The following is a 15,148-nucleotide window of genomic DNA, read 5'->3' as shown; positions in this document are numbered from 1 at the left end:
TGTGTGTGTGTGGATGGTGTGCAGTGAGTGTGAGGGTGAGTGTGGAGCTGTGTGTGTGTGGAGTGAGTGTGAGGGGTGAGTGTGGAGCTGTGTGTGTAGATGGTGTGGAGTGTGTGTGTGGATGGTGTGCAGTGAGTGTGAGGGTGAGTGTGGAGCTGTGTGTGTGTGCAGTGAGTGTGAGGGGTGAGTGTGGAGCTGTGTGTGTGTGTGGTGTGCAGTGAGTGTGAGGGTGAGTGTGGAGCTGTGTGTGTGTGCAGTGAGTGTGAGGGGTGAGTGTGGAGCTGTGTGTGTGGTGTGCAGTGAGTGTGAGGGTGAGTGTGGAGCTGTGTGTGTGTGCAGTGAGTGTGAGGGGTGAGTGTGGACCTGTGTGTGTAGATGGTGTGGAGTGTGTGTGGATGGTGTGCAGTGAGTGTGAGGGTGAGTGTGGAGGTGTGTGTGTGTGTGGATGGTGTGCAGTGAGTGTGAGGGGTGAGTGTGGAGCTGTGTGTGTAGATGGTGTGGAGTGTGTGTGGATGGTGTGCAGTGAGTGTGAGGGTGAGTGTGGAGGTGTGTGTGTGGTGTGCAGTGAGTGTGAGGGTGAGTGTGGAGCTGTGTGTAGATGGTGTGGAGTGTTAGGGGTGAGTGTGGAGCTGTGTGTGTGTGGATGGTGTGGAGTGAGTGTTAGGGGTGAGTGTGGAGCTGTGTGTGTGTGGATGGTGTGCAGTGAGTGTTAGGGGTGAGTGTGGAGCTGTGTGTGTGTGGATGGTGTGCAGTGAGTGTTAGGGGTGAGTGTGGAGCTGTGTGTGTGTGGATGGTGTGCAGTGAGTGTTAGGGGTGAGTGTGGAGCTGTGTGTGTGTGGATGGTGTGCAGTGAGTGTTAGGGGTGAGTGTGGAGCTGTGTGTGTGTGGATGGTGTGCAGTGAGTGTTAGGGGTGAGTGTGGAGCTGTGTGTGTGTGGATGGTGTGGAGTGTGAGGGTGAGTGTGGAGCTGTGTGTAGATGGTGTGGAGTGTTAGGGGTGAGTGTGGAGCTGTGTGTGTGTGGATGGTGTGGAGTGAGTGTTAGGGGTGAGTGTGGAGCTGTGTGTGTGTGGATGGTGTGCAGTGAGTGTTAGGGGTGAGTGTGGAGCTGTGTGTGTGTGGATGGTGTGCAGTGAGTGTTAGGGGTGAGTGTGGAGCTGTGTGTGTGTGGATGGTATGGAGTGTGAGGGTGAGTGTGGAGCTGTGTGTAGATGGTGTGGAGTGTTAGGGGTGAGTGTGGAGCTGTGTGTGTGTGGATGGTGTGCAGTGAGTGTTAGGGGTGAGTGTGGAGGTGTTTCCCTGTGGCTGGGGGTCCTTTAATGGACAGGGACTGGCAGAAAAGTGAAGCCGCTCCCTGGATAGGGCACCAGCCTGGGATCTTCCCGCAGGAGGGGCATGGACATTCCTGCCATATTTCAGGTGTAGTCATGTTTATCCACAGATGCTCCCTGCCTCCCCTTGTTGGGCACCAACTGCCAAGAACCAAAGCTGCCCTCCCAGCTCCTCCCAGTCCCTGAGCATCAGGGAATGGTGGCCCCGGACAATGCGTGTCAGTGGCGCTGAGGAGCTGGAGCCCCCTGCAGGCGTGAACTCACCGTGTGACCACGGGGTGCAGCGCGTGGTTGGGTCCGAAGCAGCTGAGGCTCCCGCGCCCACGCAGCCCTGTGCGGCCCATGGGGTTCCTGGGAGGCAGAGGGTCGACTTACCCTGCCATCCACCACTGGGGGAGCAGGACAGGGCAGGGAGCGTGACTGAGTGGGGACAGCGGGCGTCAGGAGCCGGCGCACAGGGGGACAGTGTGCTAGCTTCTTTGGGAGCCTGCCCTGGCATAAGGAGGAGGATCCCTTTGGCACCCCAAGGAGTAAGACGATGGCTCTGAGTTACCTTGGGGTCACCTGGTGGGGAAGGGCCTCCCTGGCAGCAGAAGTGTGGCCAATTCAGCTGGCCAGGGGCTAACGTGGCCACCTTCTCCCCACGGAGCATGGCACTGGCCAACTGCTGGGGCCAGCACACTGCGTCCAAATGCCCCAGCACGAGAGGGCATGGCCTCCTCCCTGGCAGCCTTGAGAGGGGCAGTGTGGGAGCCAGACAGGACACCAGAGGCCCTGCGTCCACGTGGCCACACAGACCCCCAGCAGAGCACACTAGCCAGGATGGCAGGAGCCACAGACGCTTCCCATCCGGCCAGGCTGGTTTCCCCAACACCACCAGCTCCCAGGTGAAACAGCAAGTTCTAGAAAAGGACGAGTTCCTGTGAATGCATCACTAAGGAAGAAGGAAGACGCGCACCAGGCTACTGTATGGTGGGGCGCCACGTCTACAGAAGGTCCCCACCACTGTCTCCGCCAGCATTCCCACCACCGTCCCCTCTGGCGTCTCTGCCACCGTCCCCGCCAGCATTCTCCAACACCATTCCTGCCACCATCCCCTCCGGCGTCCCCGCCAGCATTCCCGCCAGCATCCCGCCAAGTCCAGCGTCCCTGCCACTGTCCCCGCCACCATCCCCGCCAGCATCCCCGCCACGGTCCCTGCCACAGAGGGGACAGTGCTATTGTTCCTCCACCCGGCCACTCTGACCTCCAAACCCCACCAGAGCTGCAGCCTCCAACCCATCCCTGACAGGTGTCCTCTCTGCACAGCCTGGACTCCAGGCCACATGCCACCTCCCCTTGCCCTCCCATTTATCTCCTCACCTCCTCTGAGCTGGCCTGACTGTTCCCAGGGGAGCCCCCACCTCAGCTCTGCCTGTGCTCCCCACTCCTGCTGCCCTCCCCACCCTCAACTGAGGCCACCGGCACTCACCCCCACCCCACCTCGTGGGGCTCCCCGGCCTAGGCAGGCGCCCTCCAACCCATCAGCATGTGGACCTGAGCCTGGACCCCTGCATCTCTTCTCTCTTCTCTGTCCCCTTCACTTGCTGGCCCTCCAGGCTCCTCATCAGCTGCCACCTGTGGATGGACGACCCAGGAAGAACACCAGCCCAGCTGCACCCTGAGTTCCAAGTCAGCCCCCACTGCCCACTTCCTCACGGATCACAGGCCGACTTTCAAGCTCCACAGGCCAGCCGACACCAGGGCTCCCTCACACAGGGTGGGCAGCAGCTCCCGGCTCCCTGCACTCTCCCCCCACCACCTGCCGCCCTGAGAGTCCTGCTAGCTCCAGCGTTGTGGCATCCTCCTGAGTCCATGCGGCCATGTGCGGCTGCCCCAGGAGACCCAACCACCTCTAGCACCAGCTGCCCCCTCCAGGCCTGCACCACCGTCCCCGACTCTGCCTGCGTGGCAGCCTCAAGCTGGCCTCCCTGCCTCCGCCAGCCCCTCCTCTCTGTTGCCCCCCACCCGCTGCCACCCTGCCCCTTCCCAGCTGTCAGGGGCCCCAGCTCTCATCACGCCTCTGCACAGACCTGCCCGTGCCCACAGCACTCAAAGTGCAATCCACACTGGAATTTGCCCAGTGTGTGGATCCCACCTGGCCAGGCCTCTCAGACACCCCCCGAAGCTCACCCTGCAGCCTCCCCTGTGGCTGGGAGCCTTGCATGGTGGGGCCCAGGCAGTCTCCCCAGAAGCTGCTCAGAAACCAGAGCCACAGCCCCGCCAAGTGGCAGAGCCGGCACTGCATGCAGCAAGGCCCGGAGACCTTGGCTGGAAGTTGGGGCTCAGTCAGGGTTCCTTCGAGGGCCACTACCCCCACCCCCTGCCAAGCCCGCCTCTCCCTCCTGTCCACCCTGCCCATTCTCCTGCCTGCATTCACGCCCCTGTGTGGGCAGAACCCAGAACCAAGGCCACCGACGAATTCCGCACCAGGTGGAGCTGCATTGAACCCCGGAAGGACAGAAAGGCAGGGGCCCTGCTGCTGGGAGCAAGGCTGCCTTGGTCTCCCCGTAACTGCTGTTCACAGTGAGCCCGGCGCATCAGTCTAGAGGCTCACAGAGGAGGCCACACGCTCCTCCTGGCACAAGTCACCCCCACAGGAAGCTCTGGGCCCCTGTCATCTCGCCTTGCTGTCATCTCGCTGTCCCTGTGCCTAGTGGGCCAGTGTCAGAGCCAGGAGGAAGGTGAGGGCCTGCCGGCTCCACCATTAAGCCACGTGCATGCCTGCTCCTGCCAGGAAGGAAAAACGCTCCCCGCACTTGCTCCTCAGTCAGCCTGAGTGGGCAGGCAGCAGGGGCTTCAGACCACCATGCGGCCCTCCCCCATGTGTGTCTCAAAGCCCCTGTTCCCACAGCCCCCACCCACACCCAAGCCTCCAGTTGCTCTCACTATGCCCTGATCTCAGAGCCCTGGTCGTTACCTTGCCCACATGGTTCTAACCCCTCATCTCCCTGCCACACGCCCTGTGGCTCCATCACAGTCAAGGTATCGGCCCTTCCATAAACCTCCCCACACAACCCCAAAGCACAAAAGCAGCAACACTCGGCAGCAGGAATCACCTTTCACTCATTCATCCACTTGCAGCTTCGGAAATGCAGGTGGGTGGGGAGGGGAGGGCTGGCCTGGGGGCTGAACATGGCAGAATCTTTGCTAACCTGACCTCAATCCGTTTTGGAAAGAGGCAGCAAGACAAGCTCAGATGGAGTGGGTTCAAAGGAGGAAGGGACGAGCAGGAAGGGGCAGAGAAAGGGCTGCTTTAAAGAGTCTGTGTCAGCAGGAGCAGCACAAGAGGGCAGGAGGGCAGGGCATTCCAGGGATGAGGCCCTTGAGGGGCAATGGGAGGCGGGTCTGGCATGAGGGTGCATGGGGTGAACAATCCTACACAATACGTCCTTCCCAGAACCTCAGGACCTGGCCGTGTTCAGAAATACTCTCTGCAGGTGTAATTGCTTCAGATGAAGTTACCTTGGAATAGTGTCGGCCCCAAACCCGGTGTGATTTCTAATCCTAAGAACAGAAGAGACACAGACACATGCAGGGAGAGCCCACGTAGCTGGGGAGGCAGAGATCAAGGTGATGCGCCCACAAGCCAAGGAATGCAAAGGGCTGCCAGGAACACCAGGAGCTGGAGAGGCCGGGAGGAGTCTCCCCGCAAGCCCGCAGAGGGAGTGTGGCCCTGCCCACCCTTGATTTCAGACTCTTGGCCCCCAGAACTGTGAGACAGATAATCCATTTATGTTAAGCCCCCAGTTTTTGGTACGTTGTTATAACAATCACGGAAAACTAATATGGTGAGGGGTCTGGACCCAGACAGATGTGGGGTCAGTCACCTTAGAAAGGGCATCCGAGTGTGTGAGTGACTGAGTCAGACAAGCTCACACAGGCTGCCGTTGTGAATGGGCCAAGACAGTTAGGGTTAGGGTTAGGGTTAGGGGATAAGGTTAGGGTTAGGGTTAGGGTTAGGGGATAAGGTTAGGGTTAGGGGTAGGGGTAGGGGTAGGGGATAAGGTTAGGGTTAGGGTTAGGGTTAGGGGATAAGGTTAGGGTTAGGGTTAGGGGATAAGGTTAGGGTTAGGGTTAGGGTTAGGGTTAGGGTTAGGGTTAGGGTTAGGGGATAAGGTTAGGGTTAGGGTTAGGGTTAGGGTTAGGGTTAGGGTTAGGGGCTGGGGTTAGGGTTAGGGGATAAGGTTAGGGTTAGGGTTAGGGTTAGGGTTAGGGGTTAGGGGTTGGGGTTAGGGTTAGGGGTTAGGGTTAGGGTTAGGGGTTAGGGTTAGGGTTAGGGTTAGGGTTAGGGTTAGGGGTTAGGGTTAGGGGTTGGGGTTAGGGTTAGGGTTAGGGTTAGGGGCTGGGGTTAGGGTTAGGGTTACAGTCAAGCAGCTGCCACAATGCAGGGCAGAGATGGGAGCCACTGAGGATACCTCAATTTCAAGAATCAGAGTGATGCCAATCACACTCCAATAACAAATGCTATAACTAGGAGGTGGTAAGGAAAAATGGCTTCAAAACTGAAAGTACACTGCTAAATAATCAAATGAAGATTACGCTGGGTTGGTGGCTCACACCTGTCATCCCAGCACTTAGGGAGGCAGAGGCAGGAGGATAGCTTGAGCCCAGGACCTCACGACCTGTCTGGGCAATAGAGCGAGACCTCATTTCCACAAAAAGAAAGAGCAAAAAGTGTAAAACAAAGATTATAATGAAATTTATAAAGTAAAAATTAAAATCCCTACACATCAAAACTTAAGGGATACAGACAACCAGGTCTTAGAGATAATTTATAGTCTTAGGTACCCTTATTAGAAAACCAGAACAATTGAATAAAAATGAACTTTAACACACAAATCAAGAGCAAATCCATAAGAAGTAGAAAAGAAGGAAAGATAACAATAAAAGCGAAAATGGATGAGATAGAAAAATTAAGATAACAAATCCAAAAGTTTGTTTTTTGAAAAGATTATCAAATTAACCACTGGCAAGAACAACTGAGGAAAACAAAAGAAGAGAAATACTTAATAAATATCAATGTTCAAAAGATAAATTACTGTACATTTATATTAGAGATTTTTTTTTTTTTGAGATGGAGTTTCGCTCTTGTTACCCAGGCTGGAGTGCAATGGCGCGATCTCGGCTCACCGCAACCTCCGCCCCCTGGGTTCAGGCAATTCTCCTGCCTCAGCCTCCCGAGTAGCTGGGATTACAGGCACACGCCACCATGCCCAGCTAATCTTTTGTATTCTTAGTAGAGACGGGGTTTCACCATGTTGACCAGGATGGTCTCGATCTCTTGACCTCGTGTCATAAAGAATATTATGGACATCTGTAACATAATACATTTGAAAATTTAGATGAAATGATAGTTTTCCAGAAAACTTACAATTACTAAAAAGGACCTAAGAAGAAATAGGAAATAAGGTTCCAAAACTCACTATGGTAAATGAAGTAGTGAGAAATCCACTTACTCAAAATATGTGAGACCTCACTATTTTATAGGTATTGTCAGACTTTAAGGAACAAATAATTATCTCCACCTCATTCAAATGGTTCCAAAGAACAGAAAAGAAGGCAAGTTTCCCAGCTCATCTGTTGAGATTGGTACAACCTCATATCAAAACCAAAGTAAGATAGTACAAGAAATATGAATCATAGGCAAATTCCACTTTCGAACACAGGTTTTTTAAAATCTTAAATAAAATGTTAGTAAATTAACTCCAGCAGTGTATTAAATATAACAGAAAAGTTTATTCCAGGAATGCAAGGATGGCTCAATACCAAAGAAGCTATAAAAATAATTCATACACTAATTGGCTAAAGAGAAACATCTTGTAATTGTCTCAATTGATGGCAGAAGAACCATTTAGTAGCATTCAACTCCTGACAAGCTGGGACTAGATAGAAACACTCCTAATCTCATAAAAAAGTAATTGTAAATGTCTTCAGTAAATACCATACTTAATGGTGAAATGTTGATAGCATTCCCATTAAGTCAGAAACAATTTATAGAAGATTCATTATCATAACATTGTTCATTGTGCCACATTTTTTAATAAATATAATACAATTCCTATCGATGGATTTGTCATGAAGCTAGACAAACTGGTTTTTAAACTCACAGAAAAGCCAAAGCGTCAAGAGTAGGAAAGGCCAGTTTAAAGACATGCTACCCTAGAGTCAGGACTAGTTCAAAGCTGTGGCAAACAGTGGCATGACGGAGATGAGTGGGACGGAACCCACACAGGGTTGAAACAGGGGCAGACAGAGCTATGAAGAAAGAGCCAGACCTCAGGGGAGGAGCCAGACCTCAGGGGAGGAGCCACATGTTAGGGGAGGAGCCAGACCTCAGGGGAGGAGCGAGACCTCAGGGGAGGAGCCACATGTCAGGGGAGGAGTCACACCTCAGGGGAGGAGCCAGACCTCAGGGGAGGAGCCAGACCTCAGGGGAGGAGCCACATGTCAGGGGAGGAGCCAGACCTCAGGGGAGGAGCCAGACCTCAGGGGAGGAGTCACACCTCAGGGCAGAAGCTACACCTCAAGGGAGGAGCTACACTTCAGGGGAGGAGCCAGACCTCAGGGGAGGAGCCAGACCTCAGGGGAGGAGCCAGATGTCAGGGGAGGAGCCAGATGTCAGGGGAGGAGCCAGACCTCAGGGGAGGAGCCACATGTCAGGGGAGGAGTCACACCTCAGGGCAGAAGCTACACCTCAAGGGAGGAGCTACACTTCAGGGGAGGAGCCAGACCTCAACGGAGGAGCCACATGTCAGGGGAGGAGCCAGACCTTAGCCGGAAATGAAGTTGGGCTGTTCATTTTCTGTGCAAATTCACAAAATAAATCAGACCCCTCCTCACACATTATACAAGCAGCATCCAGCTGTATTAAAGACTCAGTGAAGGCCGGGCGTGCTGGCTTAGGCCTATAATCCCAGCACTTTGGGAGGCCGAGGTGGGTGGATCACGAGGTCAAGAGATCAAGACCATCCTGGTCAACGAGTGAAACCCCGTCTCTACTAAAAATACAAAAATTAGCTGGGCATGGTGGCGCACCTGTAATCCCAGCTACTCAGGAGGGTGAGGCAGGAGAATTGCTTGAACCCAGAAGGTGGAGGTTGCGGTGAGCCGAGATCGTGCCATTGCACTCCAGCCTGGGTAACAACAGCGAAACTCCATCTCAAAAAAAAGACTCAGTGAAAAAAACTAATTTTAAAATGTATCAAACAGATATAGAAAAGTGTGTCTTTATAATTTCATAGAAAGAAAATAAACTTAAGATAATGAAAATACGATTCCTAAGTTCACGGCAGAACACGGTGCCTACAGAAAGTCCTCTTCTGCTCTACTGAAGCCCACGTGGCTGCCATGTCCTGCCAAGTCCTGATGTGCCTGCCTGTGTGGCCTGCGTGGCATTCCCCCGTGAGAATGGGTGCTTGCACCTTGTTGCCCAAGCCAGGCACCTGCTGCTCTCCTCGTCAGCTTCCCACAGCCACCAGATGCACCTCCCTAACACCCCCTTGCCCATCCCACATACCCCCAACACCAGAGCGGGCCACCTGCAGCTGCAGCCACCTGGCCAGGATCTCTGCTCTCAGGCCCCGCCGCCTCCTACCACCTCCTTACTCGACCTCCGGCTCCAGGCGGAGGAGCCCATGCCCTATTCCAGAGCATTCTGCAAAGGCCTGCCACACAGTCCCCCCCTCCTTCAGACCCCTCGGCTCTTCTGCTCCACAGTGCACCCCCACATCCCGGGAGCCCCCCAACCCTGGGTTCTGGTGGCCCCTCCCACACCTTCCCCCTACGACAGGGTCAAGACCCCCAGGCTCCTTCCCTCCAGGGCACTTGTAGGCACTCTCAGGTCACTGACACCTTTACTTTGGGTTCCCTCGCCTGTGTGACAGGTGCAGTGCCGATCCTGTGGAGAGCACGACGCCAGGTGAGCCCACCAGCACCCATCCTGGGTCCCCTCCCTGCCGCATGGCCCCTGCCCGTCCTCCAAGGTGCCCTTTCCCAGCACAGCCGTCCCCAGGAACCACAGACAAGTCCAAGCCCTGGGTTATGGCAGGGGCCATGGGGCAGGGCCTGGCAGAGGCCAGCGGGGTGAGTCCTGCCCTCCCATGCTCAGTCCTGGCGGCTGGGGGACACTGGGAGCTGATGTTTTCTTCTCTTTCGTGGCTCTCGTTCTTTTTTTTTTTAATCAGAAAAAATGCCTCCTTTGCTGAGAGAGGAAACCTGCCCCAAATGCAAACCTCAAAGGCTGACAGGGCAGGGCCCGCAGGGGACACACTCAGAGGGGCACACCCCAAAGGCTGACAGGGCAAAGACCGAGGGGGACACACTCAGAGGGGCACACCCAAAAGGCTGACAGGGCAGGGCCCACAGGGGCAGACTCACAGGGGCACACCCCGAAGGCTGACGGGGCAGAGACCGAGGGGGACACAGTCACAGGGGCACACCCCAAAAAGGCTGACAGGGCAGGGACCAAGGGGGACATACTCACAGGGGCAAACCCCAAAGGCTGACAGGGCAGGGCCTGCAGGGGACACACTCACAGGGGCAAACCTCAAAGGCTGACAGGGCAGGGCCCGCAGGGGACACACTCACAGGGGCACACCCCGAAGGCTGACGGGGCAGAGACAGAGGGGGACACACTCACAGGGGCACACCCCAAAGGCTGGTGGGGTGGGGACCATGGAGGGCACACTCACAGGGGCACACCCCAAAGGCTGACGGGGCAGAGACCAAGGGGGACACACTCACAGGGGCAAACCCCAAAGGCTGACAGGGCAGAGACCGAGGGGGACACACTCACAGGGGCAAAACCCAAAGGCTGACAGGGCAGAGACTGAGGGGGACACAGTCACAGGGGCACACCCCAAAGGCTGGTGGGGTGGGGACCATGGAGGGCACACTCACAGGGGCAGTCCGGCCTGCACCACGTATGGCCCATGGAAGCTCTGGCGGTCCCTCAGGCCATCCACTGCGTTGTACTGGATGGTGGACAGCAGCTCCATGGCACTGGGAGCAGAGAAGGCACATCTGTGTCCCAGTGTGGTAGGCAGGACAGAGCAGACAGGCAGGGGACACCCCCACCCCGGGGCCCAGCCAAGTGGCTGCAGGCTGGGTGCATGGGACAGGGGAAGCTGGGCCAGGCACCTCCAGGCCCCCACAAGCCCCTCCTGCTCACCCAGGCCTCCCCGGGCTGGGCCCTGACTGGGGTTCTCAGGGAATCCCCCAGGAGGCCTTAGGTTTGGAGCCTCTTGGGGGGCCGGCTGGGAGCATGGACAGCGGCTGGCACTCACTCTCCCACGGGGTCCGTGGCGGCTGCGTCCTTCCTCTCCGCCGTGTAAAAGGGCGGATCGTAGATCAGGAACTCCGTCTGTTGCAAAACAGGGTTTTCCCCCAGATTTGCACCCCCACTGCAAGCTGACCCAGGCACCAGGGCAGAAGGGCAGCTCCTGGCCACAGCAGCTGCTCAGCTGGGTCTGAACCTGACCCCGACATCCCAACATGCAGGCAGAGCTCCAAGCTGGGCAGAGCCGGGGGCTCAGCTCAAGGACCCCAACCCTGGGCCAGCCGAGGGGCAGGCCGCTGTGACTGGGGGCCTGGGGGTTCTCCCCAGAGTGGGGCGGGAGCTAAGCTAGAACCTAGAGGCAGGGAGGATTCTGTGTGATGGAGACCGAGGGAAAGCAGCTGAAGCAGCAGCCTGAAATGTTCCAGAACGGCCAGAGAGAAGCTCTGCAGCAGGAGGACAGGGGTCCCCCGGGGCCATTAGCCACCTCTCTGTCTCTGTGTCTCTGCCTCTTCCATGTCTGGCACCCAGAAACGGGACAGAGCCATTCATGAGGGTGGGCGGGGTCTAGGTACAGGGCATGACTGGGGGAATGGGGCGGAGGCTGGGCCTGGGACGGCCATGGGAGCAGCGGGAGCCTCAGGCTCTGTGGGGGTCAGACTGCCCCCAGGCTGCTCCACCACCTCCAGCTGTGAGGCTTCTGTGACTTGACTTCTCTGTGCCTTAGTTTCCTTAACTGTCACACAGGCACTGCTGGACACACAGATCCCCTGTGACTGCAGTGGCCAGGAGCCAGGATTAACACTGGACGGAAGGGGACAGGCTGCCCTCCCTCCCCAGTGGTGCAGCCACTCCGCCTGCTTGGCGTCGGGCAGGCGCTCACCTCCCAGGGCACCTTCTCGTTGGGCACAGGGAAGCGCGTGACGGGGCAGCTGGGGTAGAGGAGGTGCCGGGCGCTCACATGGTAGCCATCGCACCGCTCCTCCATCTTCTTCCCAGCTCCCAGCTCAGCATCTGTCTCCTCCGAGGCCTTCTGGGAGGCTGGGGACAGTCAGGAGGCCGTGAGGTGAGGCCGAGCCCAGGCTCAGGTGCCCACCCGCAGGACAGGGACTTCCTCTGCAGTCCTTTGGACAAAACATCTCGGCTGCCTCCACCTCCCCAAGCCCAAACGGCCATGCAGGTCGAACACCAGCTCTGAAGTGGGTGGAGCCCCCAGGGAGGGCGGACGTCGGAGGTCAGGGCAGTGTCCCCATGGACACCTGCCTCTTCGTGCAGCGGCAATCAGGGACCTCAGTAATGAGCTGAACGCACAGGGCAGCCACCGAGGGCAAATGTGCTCCCTGGGGGCCGGCGAGACCCCGCGGCCTGAGGAAGGCCACCTATGTCCATTTCTTAGCGGGGTGCCAATTCAGAAAAGCAGACTTTGCTTCCCGTCGCTTGGCCACGTGACCGGGTTCAGACGAGGTCTGCAGCACCCCGACTCTGCAGCAGGGTGTGTGGGAAGCTCAGGGTCCCTGGGCCAGTCCTCCCCAAGGACGTCCGGGAGCCTGGTCGGGCCAGGGATTGGGTGGGGCCTCGGCGGCCGGTGCGGGCATTGGTGGGCGGGCTGAGTTCCTGAGGGCACTGGCGCTGCTGGGCCTGGGATAGGCTGCAGCCAATGCCTTCCTCCTGTCAAGAGCGCCCCCAGCTACCTCTCCTCCCAACTTACCCCAGACCCAAAAGCACACAGGTGGGTGGAGACCAGCTGCTGGCCTGGCCACTCACCCAGAGTGGGGACGTCCGCCTCCGAGCCGAAGCCGCTGTCCCGCAGCGTCCTCACGATCCAGTGCAGGGCTCGGGCCGTCTGGGCCACCTGGAAGGCACCGCCCGTGGCACCATGAGCACCTGCTACCCACACACACGGCACACACCCCACTGTCCACTGTGCCCTCGCTCCCCTGGCCGGGAGCCCCACCCCTGTCCCTCAGCCCCCATGCCCTTTGAAAGTCAGACACCACCTCCTCCCCAGGCGGCCACCAAGCCAGCCAGGACACTGCCCAGGACCCACCCCACCCCACTCTGTGTGTGACTGCCAAGTCACACGTCTGAAGGCCCAGCCTGCCCGAGAGATACAACAGTGGGACTGTCACTGGACTGGGCAAGCCAAAGAAGGGAACAGTGTGAAGCCGCAGTCAGGCCATTCTGCACCGCAGGGAGAGGCCACTGGCCGTCAGAGCCCGACGCTTCCAGGGCTCCTGCGCCTCCCAGAAGGGACCTCCCCAGAGGCTGACGCACCCACCACAGCGACAGCAGGAAATGTCTGACTCCTGTGGCCAGCACTGGGTACCCTGTCAAGGGTCCCAGCAAGGTCGAGATGTGGGGAGAGGCAGCCTGGGCAGACCCCCAGGTGCTGCAGGCAGGGCTGGTGGATGGTGGACGCCCCAGCAGCACAGCAAGGCTGGGAGCAGCAGTACTGGGAGGCTGAGCCGTCCGAGGACTCAGCGCTGACCGCAGGGGCTGCTGTGGCTGCAGGGCAGTGGCTGGAAAGCAGGCCCAGCCTGGCTGGTGGCCGTGGATGGGGTGGGGCAGGCAGAGCCTCAGAGACTGTCTCTAAGTCCTCACACTTCAGTCCCGTGGCCTCTCCAGGGCTCAGGTACAGTCCTGCAGCCTCCTCAGAGGCGGGGAGGGGACGAGCATTCCATCCCCAGGAGCAGCCGGGAGCACAGCCCAGCCATGGGGGCCTCTGTGCACACAGGAGGAGCTCAGCTACGAGACACTCAGGCGGGGCTTTCTGGAGGACACACGGGGCACCTCTTCCGCTGGGAACGGCTGCCCGATGTTCCGGCCTCCTCACCAACGCTTGTCAGAGTGCTGCTTCCCGGTGCCACCGCAGGGCAGAGCCACCTGCCAGGCCCAGGGACTACACCTCCTGAGTGGAGGCCCGGACCTCAGACCCACCTGCTCCTCCAGGGAGGCCAACCTCTGCTCCATGGAGCCCGACCTCTTCAGCGGGTCCAGGTCCAGCAGGTCCACCATGGCATCAACCCTGAAAGAGGAAGCAGCTGAGCTGGGTGCACCAGGCCTCAGGCCCCAGGAGCACCACGCCGCTCTGCGGACGCCCACCAGGCCTTGGCTTCCTCTTAACATGAAACTTTCTAGCATGCATTGCTCCCAGAGAACCAAACTGCCCAGGCCCCAAAGGGGAAGACGAACAGCCCAGGCTCCCAGGCTCTGGCGAACTGTCCCTCCCAGGAGAGAGGCGCAGGCGAGTGAAGGCGGCAGGTGAGTGAAGAGAGGGGGAGGCGAGTGAAGAGAGGGGGGGAGATGAGTGAGGCGGGGAGGTGAGTGAAGAGAGAGGGGCAGGGGAGCCCCCCAGACCCCCAGGCCTGCCTGAGCCCACTGGTGCCTGTGGACCTGCCGGAGGCCCCCCCGGGTCCCGCAGGCCCGCCCGAGCCCCGCACTTATTGCCGATGTCCTCGATCTTCTGCTCAGGCCGCTGCTTCTGCTGGATCTGCTGGTGCTGCAGGTAGTTCTCCTTCAGGTACAGCTCCCAGGACAGCAGGGCCACCTCCTCGTTCTTCTCCAGCTTGTTCTCTGTCAGGGTAGGGGACACACAGGGGGTCCTGCTATCCTCAGGAGGTGGAGCCCAAAGCCCTGACCCATCCGGGGGCCTTGGGGGCGGGGGCTGGTCCTGAGTGGCAGGAGGAGCCAGCCACACACCTGCCCCGACGGGGCCTCTGGGCTCCGTCCCCAGCACTCGCTCAAGGCCAGCAGAAGGCCAGCAGCCTGAGTGGCCTTCATGCCTGCCCAGTGCCCAGGGTTCTGGGTGGAGCTGCCGCACCACCGCAACCCGCTCTGCTCCTGGGTGGGCGGCAGATGCAGGAGGGGGATGGGGGCTGCCTTACTGAGCTGCTTGTGCCTCTTGGCCGGGGTCTTCAGGACCACCCTCTTGATGAAGAGCTGCAGGTGGCTGAGCAGGATGAAGGGGGGCGGTGCGGGGGGCCGGCCGTGGTACTCCTCGATCAGGTCATGGCGCTGGAACTTCCAGATCTGGTCCGTGTGTTCCTGCACCTGCTGGAAGGTGTAGCTGTCGGGAGGAGAGAATGACAGCTCGAGGTCAGGGTGTTCACCGAGAACAGACCAGATCACCACCCACGTGCCCACAGCGATGCCATGGAGAGCGGAGCCACACCACACAGGAGGCCAGCTCCAGGTGCAGAACTCAGCCCGCGACCCTCTCAATTCCAGGTTTCCTGGGAACCAAGGCAAGCCTTGGCAGCTTAAAGGAACCAGACTCTTCTCTCCGTTCTGGGGGTCAGAGTTTCCCTGGGTTAAAACTAAGGCTCAGCAGGGCTGTGCACCCCTCGCAGGCCAGGAGCCTCCACGCCTTGCCTCTCCCGCCTTCCTGAGGCTGCCTGCACTCCTGGGCCTGGGGCCTCACCACCACCCAAGGCCCATTGCCACTGTCGTGTTCCTTCTCTGCCTCCCTCTTCCACGGCCCCTCGTGACAATGTCGGGCCCAAG

At 58.6% G+C, this 15,148-nt stretch overlaps 1 protein-coding gene across 16 annotated transcripts in view; it reads right to left on the bottom strand.

The window, feature by feature from the left end:
• The window catches only part of TRPM2 (transient receptor potential cation channel subfamily M member 2), a 92,549-nt gene that overhangs the window by 15,321 nt on the left and 62,080 nt on the right, over positions 1 to 15,148 (bottom strand). For 15 of the 16 annotated variants that reach the window (XM_035283087.3, XM_078358718.1, XM_078358721.1 and 12 more), the window contains 8 exons: positions 14,530 to 14,711; positions 14,086 to 14,218; positions 13,583 to 13,670; positions 12,410 to 12,497; positions 11,529 to 11,686; positions 10,656 to 10,732; positions 10,270 to 10,371; positions 1,594 to 1,680 (listed from right to left, as the gene is read on the bottom strand). In XM_035283087.3, the coding sequence (XP_035138978.3) occupies positions 1,594 to 1,680; positions 10,270 to 10,371; positions 10,656 to 10,732; positions 11,529 to 11,686; positions 12,410 to 12,497; positions 13,583 to 13,670; positions 14,086 to 14,218; positions 14,530 to 14,711 (915 nt within the window). Of the gene's footprint in view, positions 1 to 1,593; positions 1,681 to 6,051; positions 6,686 to 10,269; positions 10,372 to 10,655; positions 10,733 to 11,528; positions 11,687 to 12,409; positions 12,498 to 13,582; positions 13,671 to 14,085; positions 14,219 to 14,529; positions 14,712 to 15,148 lie in introns of those variants that run through there. The other variant, XM_054249062.2, reaches the window with a different exon arrangement.

This window comes from Callithrix jacchus, chromosome 21, assembly GCF_049354715.1.
Source record: "Callithrix jacchus isolate 240 chromosome 21, calJac240_pri, whole genome shotgun sequence".
In the NCBI taxonomy this organism is placed as follows: domain Eukaryota; kingdom Metazoa; phylum Chordata; class Mammalia; order Primates; family Cebidae; genus Callithrix; species Callithrix jacchus.
This window is presented reverse-complemented; position numbering and strand designations above follow the sequence as displayed.